The sequence below is a fragment of the Zingiber officinale genome, unplaced genomic scaffold (assembly GCF_018446385.1).
Source record: "Zingiber officinale cultivar Zhangliang unplaced genomic scaffold, Zo_v1.1 ctg133, whole genome shotgun sequence".
Classification (NCBI taxonomy): Eukaryota; Viridiplantae; Streptophyta; class Magnoliopsida; order Zingiberales; family Zingiberaceae; genus Zingiber; species Zingiber officinale.
In genome coordinates this window covers 107,459-125,537 of record NW_024589829.1, presented here as the reverse complement: position 1 = coordinate 125,537, position 18,079 = coordinate 107,459, and the positions used below count along the sequence as shown (strand labels likewise).

The 18,079-nt window shown below is 35.9% G+C and overlaps 2 protein-coding genes and 1 long non-coding RNA gene across 4 annotated transcripts; 2 read left to right on the top strand and 1 right to left on the bottom strand.

The window, feature by feature from the left end:
- Nucleotides 1–705: 705 nt before the first annotated feature.
- Nucleotides 706–12,262, top strand: LOC122036110 (methionine aminopeptidase 1B, chloroplastic-like). 2 transcript variants are annotated; one of them, XM_042595321.1, is made up of 12 exons: nt 706–895; nt 1,503–1,581; nt 2,314–2,551; nt 6,457–6,696; nt 6,785–6,826; nt 6,987–7,058; nt 7,805–7,884; nt 9,130–9,227; nt 10,314–10,361; nt 11,336–11,521; nt 11,892–11,941; nt 12,043–12,262. In XM_042595321.1, the coding sequence occupies exons 1-10, from the start codon at nt 763–765 to the stop codon at nt 11,479–11,481; spliced, it is 1,176 nt and encodes a 391-aa protein (XP_042451255.1). In that variant the 5' UTR covers nt 706–762; the 3' UTR covers nt 11,482–11,521; nt 11,892–11,941; nt 12,043–12,262. The 2 variants fall into 2 exon arrangements, with proteins under 2 accessions (XP_042451255.1, XP_042451256.1); XM_042595322.1 differs by having other exon boundaries at nt 709–895; nt 6,535–6,696; nt 12,043–12,258.
- Nucleotides 12,263–12,631: 369 nt separating this feature from the next.
- On the top strand, nt 12,632–13,661 carry LOC122036142. Its single transcript, XR_006127323.1, has 2 exons — nt 12,632–12,751; nt 13,362–13,661. It is a non-coding gene; the product is annotated as an uncharacterized LOC122036142 (long non-coding RNA).
- A 701-nt stretch (nt 13,662–14,362) lies between these two features.
- On the bottom strand, nt 14,363–14,794 carry LOC122036082. Its single transcript, XM_042595276.1, has one exon. The coding sequence runs from the start codon at nt 14,792–14,794 to the stop codon at nt 14,363–14,365; it is 432 nt and encodes a 143-aa protein (XP_042451210.1).
- Between the last annotated feature and the right edge of the window lie 3,285 nt (nt 14,795–18,079).

Here is an 18,079-nt window from a genome sequence, read left to right as displayed (position 1 = left end):
AATTTTTTTTCAACCAATTGAACCGATTGAATTTTCTTATGAAACCGAATCGACCGAACTGATAAGATAACGGTTAATTCAATTTTCGACCGAATTAATTGAATTTTAAAATCCTATTCAGTTTTACCTTTTAAAAAAAGATTTTATTTAATTAATTATATTTTAAAATAAAAATTAATTAAAATAATATTATTATTCGATTTAATTGAATTATAAAATTTAAAATCGAAATTAAACTGAATTAATCGAAAACCGAACCGAATTTTTTAAAAAAATCGAAATCCGAATTAATTGAATCGAATTTCTAAATTCGGTTGATTCGGTTCGGTTAATTCAGTTTTTCCGAATTTTTGCTCCCCTCTACAAATCACTGTGCATTTAGCTAAACTCGACACTGAGGTTAGGCGTGAGTTGCGACAGATGATTTAACTTATTTGTGTCAATAACAAATTAAAATTTAATAAAATCTGCATCGATAGGACAAATCCACCGTTTATATAATTTTAATTGGGCACTTCAATTTCAATACTCGTAAATTAGAATTCGAATTTCTAGAAATAAGTTACGTTCTACAATTTGTATATATATTTTTTATTGGTGCTAAAATAATTGAGGCGGTTTGGCCCAAATCGTGAACCCGGCACGTTATAATCCCCGTTATAAAACCCAAGAAGCAATATTTTGTTATTATTATTATTATTATTATTATTTTATTATCCCAATTCCTAGGCCCTGACGGACTCCGTAGAGTGGCGCTCGCGGATGGCACTGAAAGCTTTCATTTGCCGGCCATGTTGCGTATCGGCGGCGATTCCTCCCTCGATTGAACCTTCTTGGAGGTCTTCTTTCTTCGTCGGTCAACCTCTCGAAATATCCATCCCAAACCCCCCTTCAGGTATTGTCGAATTTGAGCTTCGGATAGAAGCGCTACTTCTAGTTTTTTATGTTTATAGACAATGCGAGAAATTTCTCCTCGCTCTTCAGTCTTCTGTGCTCATGAGTGGGTGATTTAATCATGTATTATTTTTTTTATTGCTACTGTTCTTATAGGGGAAAGATAAAAGTTTTGCAGTGATCATATGTTTGTCGAAAAAAAATTGAAGTTTATCTTTTTAGACGAAGCTATGCTGCTTCTATTTACTATATATATAGACAATGCGAGATGCTTCTCCTTGGTCTTAACAGTTCAGGAGTGGGTCATTTCACCATTTATTTGTTGGGAGATACTCCTCCTCAGTCTTCAGTTTTAACAGTTCATGGGTGGGTCACTCACAATGTCTTTTTTCCTTTTTTGCTCCTATTCTTATAGCGGAAAAGACAAATTTTGCTGTATTTTGTATTCGTTGAAGAAGTTTGAAATTTAACTTCTTGAGATGTACTTGCTAGGGTACATATAAATTCCCATCGATTATGCTCCCTAGTGGTACTTTTTTTTTATTTCTGTAGGATGCTTTCTTTCCCTTCCCCCCCTTCAATTATATCCAAATGACTTTATTTATCAGGAGAGTATACTCTGAAGAGACCAGGCATCATTGTATCGAAGAAATTGTCAGGACTGGAGGAGGCTGTACGAATTCAAAGGTATGCATATTCAATATTCTATGTTTTAGTATATTTCAAAGGGCACGACAACAAGTTTCACCCCATTTTCTATGAGTGTATATGTTGTCATAACATAGCTATTTGTTGTTCTGGCTCTTTCCTGTATTTTTGTTTAGGGTGAATTGTATGGATTTTACTTAGTATTTTCCATTTGCATTCTAACCCTTGTTCCTTATGATTTTAAAATTCAATGAACACCTTGAATGTCATGTTCTGTGGAAAGAGGCTCTCTAAATGGCATTATTTTAGTCTCATGTAGTGCTAGTCAAACTATTTTTACTCTAGTGATGTTGCATGACACACCATTGATGATTCAGACATACTTTGGCAAGGATTTGTCTTTACATCTCGTGACAAAAAATTGATGATGCTTGAAAGATTTTTTTTTTTAAATGAAATAAACAAACCTTGTACCAATTAGATTCATGGTGCCTGCAATATATTTAAACAATCCATCTTTTCTTTTTCTCAATTGCCTCCCTGAGGGGATCTGTGTGAAATAAAGCACACTAGGGTTGAGGTGGTGTCTGTGCCATATTTTGAAACTTTTTTCATCATGTTCATGTGTTACTAAAATATATTTTACTTGTTATTATTGTAGACTTGTTGCAGTATGCTTAATTCTATGGAACATAGCTACAAGTTTTGTTGATCAGTGATCAGTAAAGCATTTTATTGAATGATGTGTTTACTGAGCTTTTTAATTTGAAGGTCAAGAGAACTACATGGTTCAATAAAATTAAGAAAAAGGCCACCGTTAAGGCGTGGAAAAGTTTCTGGAAGGCTTCCTGTTCCTGATCACATCTGTAGACCTCCATATGTTGATTCAGGCTTGTTGCCGGAACTATCTAGGGAGCATCAATTACATGAAGATGAGGGTATTTCTCGCATGAAGGCTGCCTGTGAACTTGCGGCCCGCGTCTTAGATTATGCAGGAACATTGGTTAGAGTAAGTACCTATCCTTTGTACTTAGGTCATTATCTGGAGCAACACCCATGAATACTTGGCAAATTTATCTGAAATTTTTTCTTGTTTATGCATATTCCACATGGCTACATTTAATGTTTTTTGGACAATTATAGTGAAATATACTATAGTTGTTCCTACTACACCATAAAGTTTATAAACTTTTGTTGGTGAGTTACAATTCCTCGAGCTTAAACATTCTGGGCTAGTGATTAGGCCTGAAGTTAATGGCTTTGTTTTCTCATTTATGTGGGTTGTGGCAATTGGTATTTAGGTGGAGCTAATCTTAGGCATGGTTGGGTGTTGGAAAGGGTTTCTTACGCTATGGCATAGCCACTTTTGGGCCTCACATACCTTTGATTAGGGATGTTTCTAGATTGAGTTGGATGTTGGGCCTTGACAAGTTGTCAGACCTAAAGTGAGGGAGATTATGACATCCTGATTTCGTCGTACTTGAAGAAGTGTGGGCTATTAAAGCAGGTTTATAAGTTCAATACATGAGGTACTTCTCAATGATTGAAATACTGTTGCATGCCGCGTGACACAGATGGTTTTTACTGTTCCGACACGGGAGCAAAATCGGCACAGCACGCACGATAATTTTACATGCATCATCATGTGCGTCACGCGAAAAAAGGAATCGAATGTGCGCGTCGTGTGACAAAAGGAATCGCGACACATACGCGATAGAAGTAATCGGAATTGCAACAGAAGGAATCGAATCAATTCCTTCTGTCAATCGATTAATAAAAAAAAACATTATATAAAGTAGGGGAGGCAGTGACGAAGGCAACCATGAGTGATCAGTAGCAGGGAGGCAGTAGCAAGGCGGCAGGACCATAAAGTGAGTGGAGGTGTCCTGGAGGCGTCGCAGAGATGCCGTGGGATGCCAACAGTGCCGCTGGAAGTGTCGCAAGACCAAGGCGTCCCAGAGGCGCCTTCGACCCCTCTTCGCAAAAGCTTAAGATGTCCTAGAGGCGTCTCGGACGCCTCTAACCACGCTTTGCACAAGTACTATGTCCCAGATGCATCGCAGGGTCGGGTCGGATGCGTCGCAAAGGAGGATGCCTTTGGCACCGCTGGAAGTGTCATAGGTGCCACGCCATCGGAAGTGTTGCAAGACGTCTCCGATGTCGCCAGAAGCGTCCCACAATGCCTTTAGTGCTGCCGGATGAGCGCGATGTTCCTGTTCGTGTTACATGATCGAAAATTATACCTTTCGATTTAATTAATCACGACACATATGCGATAGAAGTAATCGGAATTGCGATAGAAGAAATTGAATCAATTCCTTCTGTTAATCGATTAATAAAAAACACATTATATAAAGTAGGGGAGGTAGTGGCGAAGGCAACCATGAGCGATCAATAGTAGGGAGGCAGCAACGAGGCGGTAGGACCATAAAGTGAGTGGAGGTGTCCCGGAGGCGTTGCAAAGATGTCGTGGGATGCCTCCAGCTTCGTTGGAAGTGTCGCAAGACCAAGGCGTCCTAGAGGCGCCTTCGACCCCTCTTCGCAAAAGCTCAAGATGTCCTAGAGGCGCCTCGGACGCCTTTAACCACGCTTCGCACAAGTACTGTGTCCCAGATGCATCGTAGGCGGGTTGGATGCATCGCAGGCGGGTCGAATGCGTCACAATGGAGGATGCCTTCGGCGCCGCTGGAAGTGTCACAGGTGCCATGCCGTTGGAAGTGTTGCAAGACGCTTCCGATGCCACCAGAAGCGTCCCAGAACGCCTTTAGCGCCGCCGTATGAGCGCGATGTTCCTGTTCGTGCTACATGATCGAAAATTATACCTTTCGATTTAATTAATTCAAACAATTCCCAACTTAAGTGGGGTATTTTGAATAGGTTTTCATAAACCCTAATTAAATTATCCCAATAAAATATATAAAAAATATGTTTAAAATTTAAAATTTTTTAATAAAATTTATTAATTAATATTATGAAAATTCTTTGTTCACTATTTTAAATTTTATTTAAAAATTCTAAAAAATCAGATTTATATTCTGATATTTTTTTTTGTATTTTTTTATTGTCTTACTTTTAATTGATATTCTGATATTTTTTACTATTTAAAATATGTATTATTTAAATTAATAACTAATTAAATGAATAAATAGTTAATTTATATAATTATTATATATAAAGTAACATCTTTGTGTTAATTTATATATTTATTATAGATAATATTTTTTTTTATCTTAGAATTAATTTGAAATTTGGATTGATGAATATTAACATATTTAGCTTTTTACTTTTAGGATTCTTGCTTCATAAACATATGAAACATATATTTTTGTCTTAGAATGTCTCTATCTGATCTGCCTAGGAAATATTGCTTCCTAAACATATGAAACGTATCAATTTTAATTTGAGTTATTGATAGATCAATTTTTTTTAAAGAAAATTATATTTAATTATTTTTTCTATCAATATTAAGTTGTTCAATAATTAAAAACTTATATAAAATCAGTATACAACTTCTTTTTAAATTATACACAATAAACATATTTATCTAATAATTACTATATATAAATTAAAAAATATCAAAATTATATCGGCACGACACAATCCGATACTGAAACTGTATCGTGGGACTGAAACTTCAACACGGGTCGAGATTTTAAACCGTGGTACTTCTAACTTCAACTTGTGCATTTTGGGATAGTAGTTGAGCCTCATAAGTTAGTAGTTTGGTTCTCTAAATTATGCTTGGTCATGATAGTTCTACCAGGTATGTGATATTATTCAATCTTTAGAATATAATTAGTTATGCTAAGAACCAATGCACATTGATCTGGATCCATTATTTATTGCCAGCTTCTTCCACTGCGGACTCCTTATAGACTGGTCAACACATAGACTCATGAGTTACTTTGGATGGGTTCCTTTTTGCCAAACAATCCTTTTAATTGAGTGCAGGTAGACCCAACACTTCTTTGAGTGATTTTCCTCCTTTAATGTTGATATATATATATATAAAAGATCATTTTGCATTTTGTGCATTTATTAGCACGCACTATTATCATTAACTCTAAAAAATTATCCTTTTAAGTCTTAACTGACAAAATCAATTTAAGAATTCTGTGTTATTGTTGTTTTAGCAACTCAAATGTCAGTTTATCTTGAAGATACGATTTATGATTTGTTTCAAGAAATTATCTCAATTAATTTCTAGAAGTTCATTAAATCAAAATTTTCCCTCTTTTCTCATGTGATGCGTGGGGCATTTATTAGCACGCACTATTAACATTAACTCTAAAAAATTATCCTTGTAAGTCTTAACTGACAAAATCAATTTAAGAATTGTGTTCTTGTTGTTTTTAGCAACTCAAATGTCAGTTTATCTTGAAGATACGATTTATGATTTGTTTCAAGGAATTATCTCAATTATTTTACAGAAGTTCATTAAATCAAAATTTTCCCTCTTTTCTCATGTGATGCATGGGGCATTACATATCCATGTTCTCTTATTCTGTTTTGGATAAGATATGGGCATTTGAGATTGACTTAAAAAATCCTAATTTTGGTGTACAATATATAGCAGTAGATAGTCCACTCACCTGCCTTTTGATTTAGATAATTTTGTTCAACATAAGGCATTCTTATGCATGGCGTAGTCAATCTCTATTAAGAGGTTTACACTGTTAATGTGGCTATAATGGTAATTGCTGTACCTAAAATATTAGATCATGCCCTCATTAGCATAAACTCCTTACTGTTGTTTGTGTAGAATTTTAACATACATGCAAAAAAACAGATAATATATATGCTTGAAATAGCAAATTTTCATTTGTTATCTACTAAGCTTATTTTGAGTTTGATGTAAGTTTCACTTTTCATTATCATTTGTTTTCCAACTTCTTTCTTTTATTCTTGTTTAAGGTGCCCAATTTTATTCCTACAAATTCTGTGTGCTTAAAATATTGTATTAACTGTTTGAGAGATGCTTCCATTCATCAGCCATCCGTAACGACAAATGAAATTGATAAAGCAGTTCACAATATGATAATTGATGCTGGGGCTTATCCTTCCCCACTTGGGTATGGTGGATTTCCCAAAAGTGTTTGCACATCAGTAAATGAATGCATGTGCCATGGGATACCTGATTCCCGCCAACTACAGGTTTTATGGTGCCTTAATCCTTCTTATTTTTCCCACTTTCTATAGGTTTCTTGATTGTCCTTCAGCTTGCAATGCCTTTCTACTGCAGGATGGGGACATCATAAACATCGATGTCACTGTTTATCTGAATGTATGTTATTCTACTTTTAGTTATTTTTAGTCAATTCACCTATAGATGGAAATAATATTTTCTGGCATATCAACGCATATATTATGTAACACTTGCTATGAGAATTATCAAGACAAGGCTTGATGTTTGATTTCTTTTCTTTTCTTTTTTGGAATTTCAGGGTTATCATGGGGACACATCAAAAACATTTCTATGTGGAAATGTCAACGAATTGACAAAGCGTCTAGTCAAAGTAAAGCTCAGCAGTATTTCAATTAAGACACTTGTCATAATCTCGTATAACTAATTTTCATTTCAATGTGACTTTATGGTGATATTGTGAACAATACATAATGTACGAGATATGGTCATCTGCATTTGTCAGGTTAGTAATCTAAGGTGCAACCATGAATAGATTGTGTTCTTGGTGAAAATGTAATGATGAAATGAGATTCAGCTTGGCGGTGTGTTTGGTATAATCTATGGACAACACGAGTTGGGGATTCCATGGATTGTCTGACTTATGACTATTCAGTTTGGCAAACCTTGGCCTGAAGCTGACATCTCTAAAAGAAGTCTACCTCTTATGTCTGTTGAATCTCTTATTAGTCAATGTTGGTTTGATATGACCAATACATATAGGTTTCTCAATGACAATATATATTTTATCTGATTGATTACCCTTTAGTCAGTACCATTTAATTTTTTCGGGACTTTTTGTAGATTAGATTAAGAGATTTCGTATGTAAGACTTTTTCTTCGAAGCAAATGTTGATCTTTCTTCACATTAGGTGAATTAAGATAGATTGAAACTGTGAAACTGTTTAACTGTGGAGAAAAAATATGAAATATGTCAGCAAATGAACGATACTAATTGCTCTAATGTTGTTATTACTGGGTAGCAAAGTTCTAGTAAGGCATACTTCAAGCAATGACTTCAAAGATACCAAAACGGAAATTAGGTAGAATTTGACTTTATATATATACTTTTTTCTCTAGGTGGCTGAAGAATGCCTAGAGAGGGCCATATATGTTTGCAAAGATGGTGCAAACTTTAAGAAGATTGGCAAAAGAATAAGGTATATTTGTTCTCTTACCTGATAATTTTGTGCTATGAAGAATTTAAGTTCACTGATAAGTTTCATCTATAAATTTAAGGGCTCCTATTTAATTTTTGGCGATGGTGGTGGTGGGAAGGAGGGACCCAACATCAATTTAAATCGGCAATAAGTTTATAACTTGGTGTCGTGTAAAAGGCAATGAAACTGTTATATACTTTTGTATGAGGTGTCAACTGGGTAGGTTTAAAATATTAGAGTTACCATAAAACAAATATTCACTTTTCTACCGTGTCAATCAATGGCTAAAGCTACAATTACTTTGTCTACTTTATTCCTACTAGAGTCAAGACTGGCAGTTTAGAGTTTAGACAAGAAATAACAGTGTCATTTGTAGCTAGGATAAAACTCTATTGGCTTATACCCATAGATTTATTTGAAGCCATTCCTCGAATTTATACCCAACTTCAAAGAGCACTAGACTATATAAGATATTTATGATAGTCATTTTTATGGTTCGAAAGTTTTAGTCATTGATCAAATCAAAAAGAAGATTATAGAAAATAAACTCCAAGATTCATACAATGTTCTAGTCATTGAATCGCTTAGCCATTTGATATGTTTTCAAATTTAATTTAGTTTTTGATGAACATTTGCCTTCATGCTTAACTTTTCTCCACATTATTAGTTGTTCATTGACTCAGTGTTTAAATCATGTTTACTGGAGCTTGTGGGTGTGACCTTAAATGGCATGTTATTTACATGTAAAAATAATGTGATTGTCGTTATATTCATATGAATTGCACAAAGCAAGCTATACTGCACTGGAAGAAGTATTGCTGTTTGAATGGACAGTGGGCATCTCTCCATGTATTTTGTATTCAATTTATTTTTGCCCAAGGCTAGTAGCCACCCGTGATTTACCTCTTCCGTGTTAGCTTGGGGATGGGCCGGCGGAGGCACTGGGGGGCAAGCGAATCGCCTTTTGCCACCATGTATTCAATTAGTCTATAGAAAATAACGGGTTGATAAACTCAGATTATATATGCAGATTTTGACGATAGGATTATCAGATCCTCTAGTCTGATAAAAAACAATTGCCATTTATGTTCTTGTAAAAAAGCACAGACAAGATTCACACACTTCTGCACTTTTTGTACTCTTTTATGAATAAGACTGTCAATTTCTTCTTGTGCTTAAGATTCACATCTAAAGCTTCTGTAGATTCATTTGAACATTTATTCATTTTTTCTGCACAATATTTAGCGAGCATGCTGAAAAATATGGCTATGGTGTTGTGGAGCGTTTTGTTGGTCATGGTGTAGGGACAGTATTCCATTCTGTGCCACTCATCTTGCACCATCGTGAGTATTTTTTCTCATCTGTCGGTTAATTATCTCTGTTGATGTCACGTGTACTTGCATTTATTCATGTTGTGCTAAATGTGATTGCATTAACAAACTTGAGAGGAGTGTGGATTTTAGGAATCACCATTCTGTGAGATCTTACATCCTATAAAATTTATTATAAGTTTCCTGAAGAGTAATTTTAGTGTGATACATAACCTTTCTCCAGATAGTGCATTATACTACTTGTGAGTAATTTGATTAAATGCAGCCTTGCAGATATTTGGATCATATTTGGTTCACATCAGGGAGTGATAGTTGAACTGAATGTTCTAACAGGAATTTAGATCTTTCTGAATCTTTTAGTCATTTGTTTGGTTGGATGACCACGCAGTATCCTTTCTAAGCAATAGTTTTCTTTGTATAAAGATTTAAGAATTTCTGATCCTTGTGGAATGTGGAAGCTCAAAGGGAGTTCTTTGGCCAGGTAATAGTTCATTAAAGGGAAAAAACTGTCATGTTGTACAATGACTGTGCGGTTTCTTGGTTAGTAGTTGTAGCACTGCACGTATATGTTCTAAGAGTAATTCTGTCCTTTGATTGGTTCTGTATTTTGTGTTCTAGTGACTAATAGGGAATGACGGGCTTAATTTGATTATTTGGATTTAGAATTTCTTGCAATGCATCTGTTCTTATACAGTAAGGTAGATAGGTAATTTATGTTCATCACTTGATATTACATGTCTGTCAGATAGGATTAAGGAACCAATAGTGATGATTGTGATGATTGTTGCTTATATGGTAGCTTATTGTTTATTCGCATCTTTGCTATGAATGCATACTCGTGGAGTGTTCCAGCAATCTTACACAGTAGAATTCCTCTTTGAATGCTAGAATATTTGAAGAGGCATTAAGAATTAAAGCTTTAATAATTCTAACATTTTAAGCTTCTAGTGGATGTTCTACGTATTTCCTTCAAATTGTTCTCTTCAGAATATAAATGACCTAGTTAACTTTAGCATTTGAATCTATTGTTTGAACAATCATCATAGAATTTGACTTTGCATATATGATCTTTACTGATGAGAATGGTTTTCTAATTAGGTAATGATGAATCGGGCTGCATGGTTGAAGGTGAAACATTTACCATTGGTAAATCTGTTATACCTCATTGATTTTCTGTCAGTTTTACGTTTCAATGCTAGGTTTCTTGTGCTTGAAGTGCACAACTATTAGCACATGCTGCATTCTAAAGAATATGAACTCGCTTCTTCTATCTGCATATATTTGTGCAACCTGGGTTTTGAAAGCTTAATGCACCTCACTACACACAACCTAAGTGTTTTTTTTTGTTTCCCTATATTCTCAAATACTCTTAGAAATGTTGCTAAACTGGTAATTTAAGCAAGTCAGAGTAATCTTATGTGCAAGTACTCCTTTATCTATTCTCTGGCTGCTTAATCCTTGAAGGTTCATTTCCAGCTTTGTAAAACTAGTCACTTGTAAAGGACATTTGTTATGGACCAGCAATTGGTGGTAAAGAGAAAAGAAAGGGCAGAAAAATAAAAGAGAGGAAGAAATACAGAGAGAACTCGTATTATTGCATGCTTATCCTCTATTACATGATTTTTTTTATAAAATAAAGATACAACTTGCTGTAGTTAAAATATTAATTAAAATTCATCTCTATTTATTTTCCTTGTTCTTTGTATGCCTTTGAGATCATTTCTGAACCTTCAGTTTCTCCAGATCCGTTCATATTTGCTAGGCTCATCTTCAAGATTGGATCTTCGCCCTGTTTGGTCCTAGATCATATTGTATCAACATTCGTATAGTTGGTTCCTCGCAAACCCTTTTGGAGCCCATATTAACCATATACATATTGGGTTTCTTTTTGCCTACATTAGACTTTTGGCCCTAAGAATAAGCAAGCTTATAGAATTTTGTGTTTATTTAACTTATCTACTATAGTAGACCTCACCAGTGGGATAAAGCTTGTTTGTTATTGCTGTTGTTTAACTTATCTACTATGTTCCTTCTTTATGGGTCGCTTTAAGCTCTTTAGTGAGATGTCTATTCTTAGAAGCATAACATTTATCAATTATCATGTGGTTTTATGATTTCAGAGCCGATCCTAACCATGGGAAGTACTGAAAACGTTACTTGGGATGACGGGTGGACGACTGTAACTGCAGATGGTAGTCGTGCCGCACAGTTTGAGCACACAATTTTGATCACCAGGACTGGCGCAGAGGTTTTAACAAAATGCTGAGGTCATAGTCCCATACAAAAGGCTCTTAATCACTATAATGGTAATCTCAATTTAGTTTAGTCCTTGTTTTTCATTGAATTGCTTGTTCACTCGCTGCTCACCCACTCAATTCGATTGACTTGACCAGCTTACTTGGTCCCACTAGCCCAATCAGCCCATTTGACCTGCTCGGTCTGTTGCTCAGCTCGATTAGTTTAATTTGCTCGTTCTATTTATTTGACTTGTTCAGATCATCTAACCCATCTGTTTGGTTCCACTGGCGCAATTAACCCTTATATTTACAATCATATATCAGATTAATTATTCTGTAGAAATCTGTAAGGTCAAAAATAACTCTTTTTACAACCAAACCTGCGAGTAAAATTACTGTCAGTTATTCTTTTATGGATCCAATTCTGATACGTCTGCAGGATGAACTGATTGCATGCTATCTTGTTCCACATCATTGGAGAGGCACATGGTGAGCAATGGATTCTGTTTGAGAACTAGTGTTGCACATTCCATGTTTTTTCCTTTCGAATAATTGTAGAAAATTTATTAATTGAATTATCGTTTATTCAGGATGCTATCTATTGCTGTCACAGCCCCAACCAAGGGATCTTAAACGAGTCAGAATTTTCAGTTAATATGAAGCATCGATGGCATAATTAGTGCTAGAAACACAGTGGCCATTTATAATGCCTGGGATTTTGTATTCTGATGATTATTTATGTGTTTTTGTTACTGATATTAAACACCAAGAAGTTGAGCACTGGATTTTGGAAAATCATTAATTTTGAGTTTAAAGTCCTATAAAAAATGCGTTTTTTTTTTTTGGAAATTGATGAATGGTGTGAACAATATGAGGTGAATATTTGGTGATTCTTAGACATCAAATGAAATATATCAGATTAATTTTGTGACTAAAAAATTCTAAACTAATAATTTTATTTTCTTCGTTCATATGTTTAAATATATTGAGTTTTGATCCAAAGTTGTCATATGATAATATTTGATGTTTTAATCGTTACACCGTCTGGAGAGGACCTTTTTATTGCAATTGGAGGTCCAGTTTAAGCCCATTAATCCAACGTTCGAGAAAGCAGATGAAAGGCACCAAACGTCATAAGCACCGTAGATATTAGGGTAACACGGAGCAGCTCTTTCCCATTTTTCAGACCTCCGCCACGTCGCTTCTATATATACCGGCCCCTGATCGAACGTCCTTCCTCCGCCCGCAACCACCACCTCAGCCTTGCGCGTCTTCTGCAACTAATGCCGTCGTTTTCAGGTACGAGCCTGGCTGCAAAGCCGCCTGCTTACTTGGTTTCTACTAAAAATAATATCTTGGGGTTCGAGTCGTCCAATCTGAAGCCCTGCTTTTTTTTTTTAATGTATTTTTTTCGTGGAGAAAAATGTAAACCTAAATGACCATGATCGACTCCTTGTGTTATTTCTTTCTTTTACAGAACTCGAAATTATGAATTTTGCTGCATTTTTAAATAGCGGAAGTTGATTCTGTTAATACTTGCAGTGTGTTTCTGAGCTTAGAAATCAGAATAATTAGTTGTTTCAACACGTTCGATTGTGCGGCAAATGCTCTGTCAATTAAATTTGTGATTTTGGAAATGTGCTGGTGATATGGATGCCAGATTGAATGGCTAAATGATGAATAACTCCTGAAAGCTATGGAATTATTTCCATATGAAGCTTTTGTCATAGTTACTCTGATATTGAAGGATCTTTAGTTCAGTTCCAGATTTCTTTGTTATCGTCTGTGTTCTTTTTTTTTTTTTTTTTTTTAAATTTTTCAGAGAATGATGGTTCTAAATGATGAATAATTGCTAAAAGCTATGGAATTTTTTTACTGATGAAACTTACTCGGGCTATTCTGTTTACAGATAATTAAGAGGTATGCGATTGTTGAAAGAAGTAATGGCACCGAATGATGAACTGTTACAGAGCTTTGGAATCATATGCACATGAAGCTTGTCAGTGTTATTGTGTTTTTTTTTCCTTGTATATAATCCAAAGATTTGATTTGGCATTTCATGAAGGTTTCTGCTAACTCCAAAAGGTTCATTCTAAAATAATCTACTGTCGATCAACTGAGTTGAGATTCTTAACATGTCAATTTAGATGACAATAATCTATAAACTAGTGCAAACTATCAGAATTGAAATCTTTAATGATATTTGATATATAGTGGCCAGTGGGAGAGTTTTTGTAATAATCTGATTTGCGTGCCATTCAGATTTTTTTAAATAATTGCGAATAGCTATGAATATAAAAATGGTCATTTTAAACTGATTTGGACTGGATATTGAATTGATTATGAATTCAAACAGTATCAAAAATATTGTTTATTATCTCCTTTCATGTCTCAAAAAGGTTGATGCTCACTCCGACCAACTGATAAACAATAAATCTCAATAATAATCTCCAATTCTTCAAAACAGTTTGAACAAGTAGTGTTGCAATAATTGAACAACATTGAAAGGTGATGACCATCTTTGATATTCACACTCACAGATTGATGTGATTGTTTTCCCAATTTTGTTTTCTTAAACCATTATTATACTATTCCATTTTCCATCCAATTTTCTCTTTCTAAAAAAAAAAAAAAATCTAGTCTCTTTCCCCAAAAAGTAATGTATATATATATATATATATATATATATATTTTCCTCCTCACAAATAACTCGCTATAATCAAATATCTTCTTTTTTTATTAATAAAGGAATGATTAATATGTTTAAAACTATTGTGGAAGATTTTAAGTGATCCTTGTTGTAATTAACTCGCGTCTTGAGATTATTCATTCAAAACATAAGAACAAATTACTCTATACAAACTATCAATTCAACCAGATAAATAAACGTATTAAGGTCCGGTTCGGCTCTCAACCGTTGAATCCGGTCCAACTCCAGACCGCGTCCCGAACTCGGCTCATGTCCCGGCCCTTCAGTGTCCGGCCGGCGCCTTCCATCACCGACATCTCAACGCCCCGCCCTTTGGACCTCGCCAGGTACTCGTGCGGCGGCATCCAATCACCCTTCGTCGGTTCCTCCTCCTCGATCTCCGCCAGACCGGAGGGACGATCGCGGAGGACACTGGGCCAGACAGGCACCTCTACCGGTGCCGAGGATGCGACGGCGGGACGAGCGCACCGGTCGACCTCCCCGTCACGGCTGGCGCGGTCGGGATCGGCCCGGCGCCACCAGGAGGAGTCGCCGATGGGCCATAAGACCTCCTCCTCAGTGAGGTCTGGGAGGTCGGTCCCGGCGGCGCGGCCGAGGAGGCGGTCTGCAGCGTGTCTTCGCGACTTGGCCATCAGCTCTGCGGCTTCATGGCGACGGTGTTCCAAATTTATAAGCCCAAACGAATGGGCCCACCGCTTGGGTCCATCCTCACGCGGGAAATGCCGTCTCTATCCAACGGAAGCCGGACACCTGTCGAGAAGACCCTGCGGGACCATTCTTATCACGATTTAGATTTTTGTTTTCGAAAAGGAAGTATATATTTTCCTCACACCTTACATTTTACAATTTACAATTTACTCTTCGTCCAACGTGGTCTTCATAAATTCTAATTTTAAAAAATATCTTTAAATTTTAGAATATAATTTTACAGCTATAATATACCATTACTTGAGGGGATGATGATGTGTTAAATTATCAAATCAGATCAAATGACGCGTTCTTTATATTATTGATTGGAAGTAAATTAAATGATAAAAGTTTATATACACATATAGTAGATTTTACTTTCCCTATAGAACTTTTTGCTGCCTTTGGCCTTCCAGTCCTACAATTCCAATACGTGGAAAGTATATTCACTTATCTATCCAAAAAAAGAATACAGTAATGTTCCATATATACTTTGACTTATCCCTACTTTCAGCTGAATACGCCTCAGGAGATGGGGATTAGGTACATGTGGATCTGAGTGAGAGAGCGACAAAAGGATATAGATAATTGGTTTGCCTTTTAATGTGGCCCAAGATATTTATAAAATAGTTGGCGGTGTTGTCAATCGTAAGATGATCATTTATAATTTTTATATAAAAATTAATTAAAAAAATTATTATTTATATATGATTTTTTACTTGAGTTATGTGCATGAGCGACCACTTTGAACGCCTCTCACAACGGGTAAAATGTTACTTTTAAATTTTTTTTTGCAATTCTTAATTATGCCAATAAGCTATTGCGTTTAGGATTTAGGGGTTAGAATATATATATATATAGAGTGAGTGACGCTAGGTGACTCGAGTGATTTTGGGTGTTTAGAGCATTCTTGAGCGGCCCGAATGGTCGAAATCCACTTAGGGGTACCTGGGAGTAGTCCAGGCATCCGAAATCACTCTGAGTCACCTATGTGTCGCTCATCAAACAATTGTATAGGATAACAATTATATATATATATATATATATATATATATATATATATATATATATATGTTGATCATTTTTATATAGTAAACTGATGCTATAAGGTTTAGGGGTTGGATAAACAGTTGTGTAATTTTTATTTTATTATTATTTGTATTTATTTATTTTTAAAGTTTGGAGTTTAAGGCATAATATTTAGAGTTTAGGATTTAATGGATAGGGTTTAGTATTTAGGGTAAAGAAAGTAAAAATAAAAATAAAAATATACTAGATGTGTACAAAGTATGTAACATAAGGTGGACAACATATTATTCCTTATATATAAATTTACTAACATGTACATCCATTTGTGGACGACTCTAGTGCGCAACTGAGTATGCAGGGCACATGTAGACGTCTGGATATATATATTAGAGCCGTCAATTTAGATTGGACTCATTGAGTTAGTTCGTCCTACCAAACAATTTAAACGGATTATAGATTAAAATTTTATTAACTCATTTAAAAGTGAGTCTAGATGGGTTGATCCGCTTGGGCTTGTGATGCACGCGGATTGACCTGCGACTGGCTTGGGTTGACCCGTGAATTGAGGATAAAATAAAATCTCTAAAACTTTAAATTAAAATGAAAAATTTAACAACTTCCAAGATAAAATTTTAACTTGAATCAGATTGGATCTGACCACTTTTATATAAATCAAATAAAGAATAATTATCAAAATAACTAAAATAAATGCCCGAAAAAGTAGACTATTAAATTAAGAATGTGATGCCTACACCTCAAATGATTTTTGAATATAAAGATATTTAACATAATGTGTGTCTAAATCATGTATTTGGTCCGCCTAATCTATAATTCAAATTTAAAAAAATTAATTTTTTTTGGTAGGTTAACTCACCCGCGGTCCATGTTAAATTGGGTTGGATTGAGATCGGTTCTATCCCACCAATCACAATTCTAATATATATATATATATATATATATATATATAAAAGTAAAAAAAGAATCCGTTCAAAATTCGCGCATGGATTTCCACCGGAGAGCGACGATGCGATGTGTATGATTGGCGGGTGGATTTTTGGCAGCAGAGGGCGAGAGTCTCTGCTCGAACACTTGCTTGAGTTACTATCGTCTTAAAGGAGGAGATCCTGCTCTTCCCGGTCCCACTGCACTGGATCATCTTCATGCGTCGTCGTCGTTGTCGTCGTCTTCGAAGCGTCCAGTGAACAAGTTAAAGAGCCCCACCACCATCAAGCTCGACTGCTCTGCACGTACAACTGCACTCCTACGTCCTCTTCATCACGAGACAAAACCAAGAACGCCCTGTGGCCGAGTCTAAAAGCCTCCTGTCGCTTCCGCTCCAGACGACAAATGACAGAATATTTAAATGATGAATGCCTTTCGGGCGACGGCGACCCTCCGGAGCGGAGCTTGCAATTCCTGCCATCTCTCGACGCGTGGCGTCGCTGGAGGGCTCCGTCATGCCATCATGGATGACGTCGGCGATCGATAAGGACGGTCACCGATGGGCCCGGCTGAGTTAATGGCCGGCGGGACCTTGCGCAGGCCCCCCCGGCGCCGAATGATCAGCTGATGGGTGGGTGATCATCTGAAGGCAAGGTATCCGATCAAGCAGTATCTGATTGAATCGAATAATGGCTAGCTAGTTACATTACTTTTCCTGTCTTATTTCATTTTCATTCCCATCATATCGAAATCAGTGATATAAGAATTTGTATGAAACAAATTCCAGATATTTATGAAACCTACGTGGATTAGGTGCGTCGAAACTCCAGTCATGACCATCTTTAGATGTTACAGTAAGTAATGATATTCCGATAGGAGTGTCCATGAAGATCTGCATAAATTCCTTGGGGATATTCAGCACGTCCTTCCCCTGCTCGTTTGAGTAATGTGTGAGTTTAATGGTTCTAGTGAATTCTTCTATTATATATTAGAAGGAAGGGAGATATCTGATAGACTGCCTTTAGAAAATTCGGCTGAAACATTCATTCTTTCTATGGCCATTTTTCTGCATCGTGATGACTTCCAAAAATTGACAATAGAAGATACCTTTTTAGCCCACTGTTTCATGCATGCCATTTGAACAAATTTCACTGATTTCACTATTTAACTTGCCACCGTCTCATCTCCGAGTTGATCCCAATCCTTAATTTCGACTAACTGATGCCTGATTTTCTCCACAGTTGCCATTAATTCACTGG

Coding starts and splice junctions, on each gene's coding strand:
- LOC122036110 (XM_042595321.1), top strand. CDS start 763: ATGGCACTGAAAGCTTTCATTTGCCGGCCATGTTGCGTATCGGCGGCG. Junction 6,827..6,986: donor ATGTCACTGTTTATCTGAAT/GTATGTTATTCT, acceptor TTGGAATTTCAG/GGTTATCATGGGGACACATC. Junction 10,362..11,335: donor AGGTGAAACATTTACCATTG/GTAAATCTGTTA, acceptor TTATGATTTCAG/AGCCGATCCTAACCATGGGA.
- LOC122036082 (XM_042595276.1), bottom strand. CDS start 14,794: ATGGCCAAGTCGCGAAGACACGCTGCAGACCGCCTCCTCGGCCGCGCC.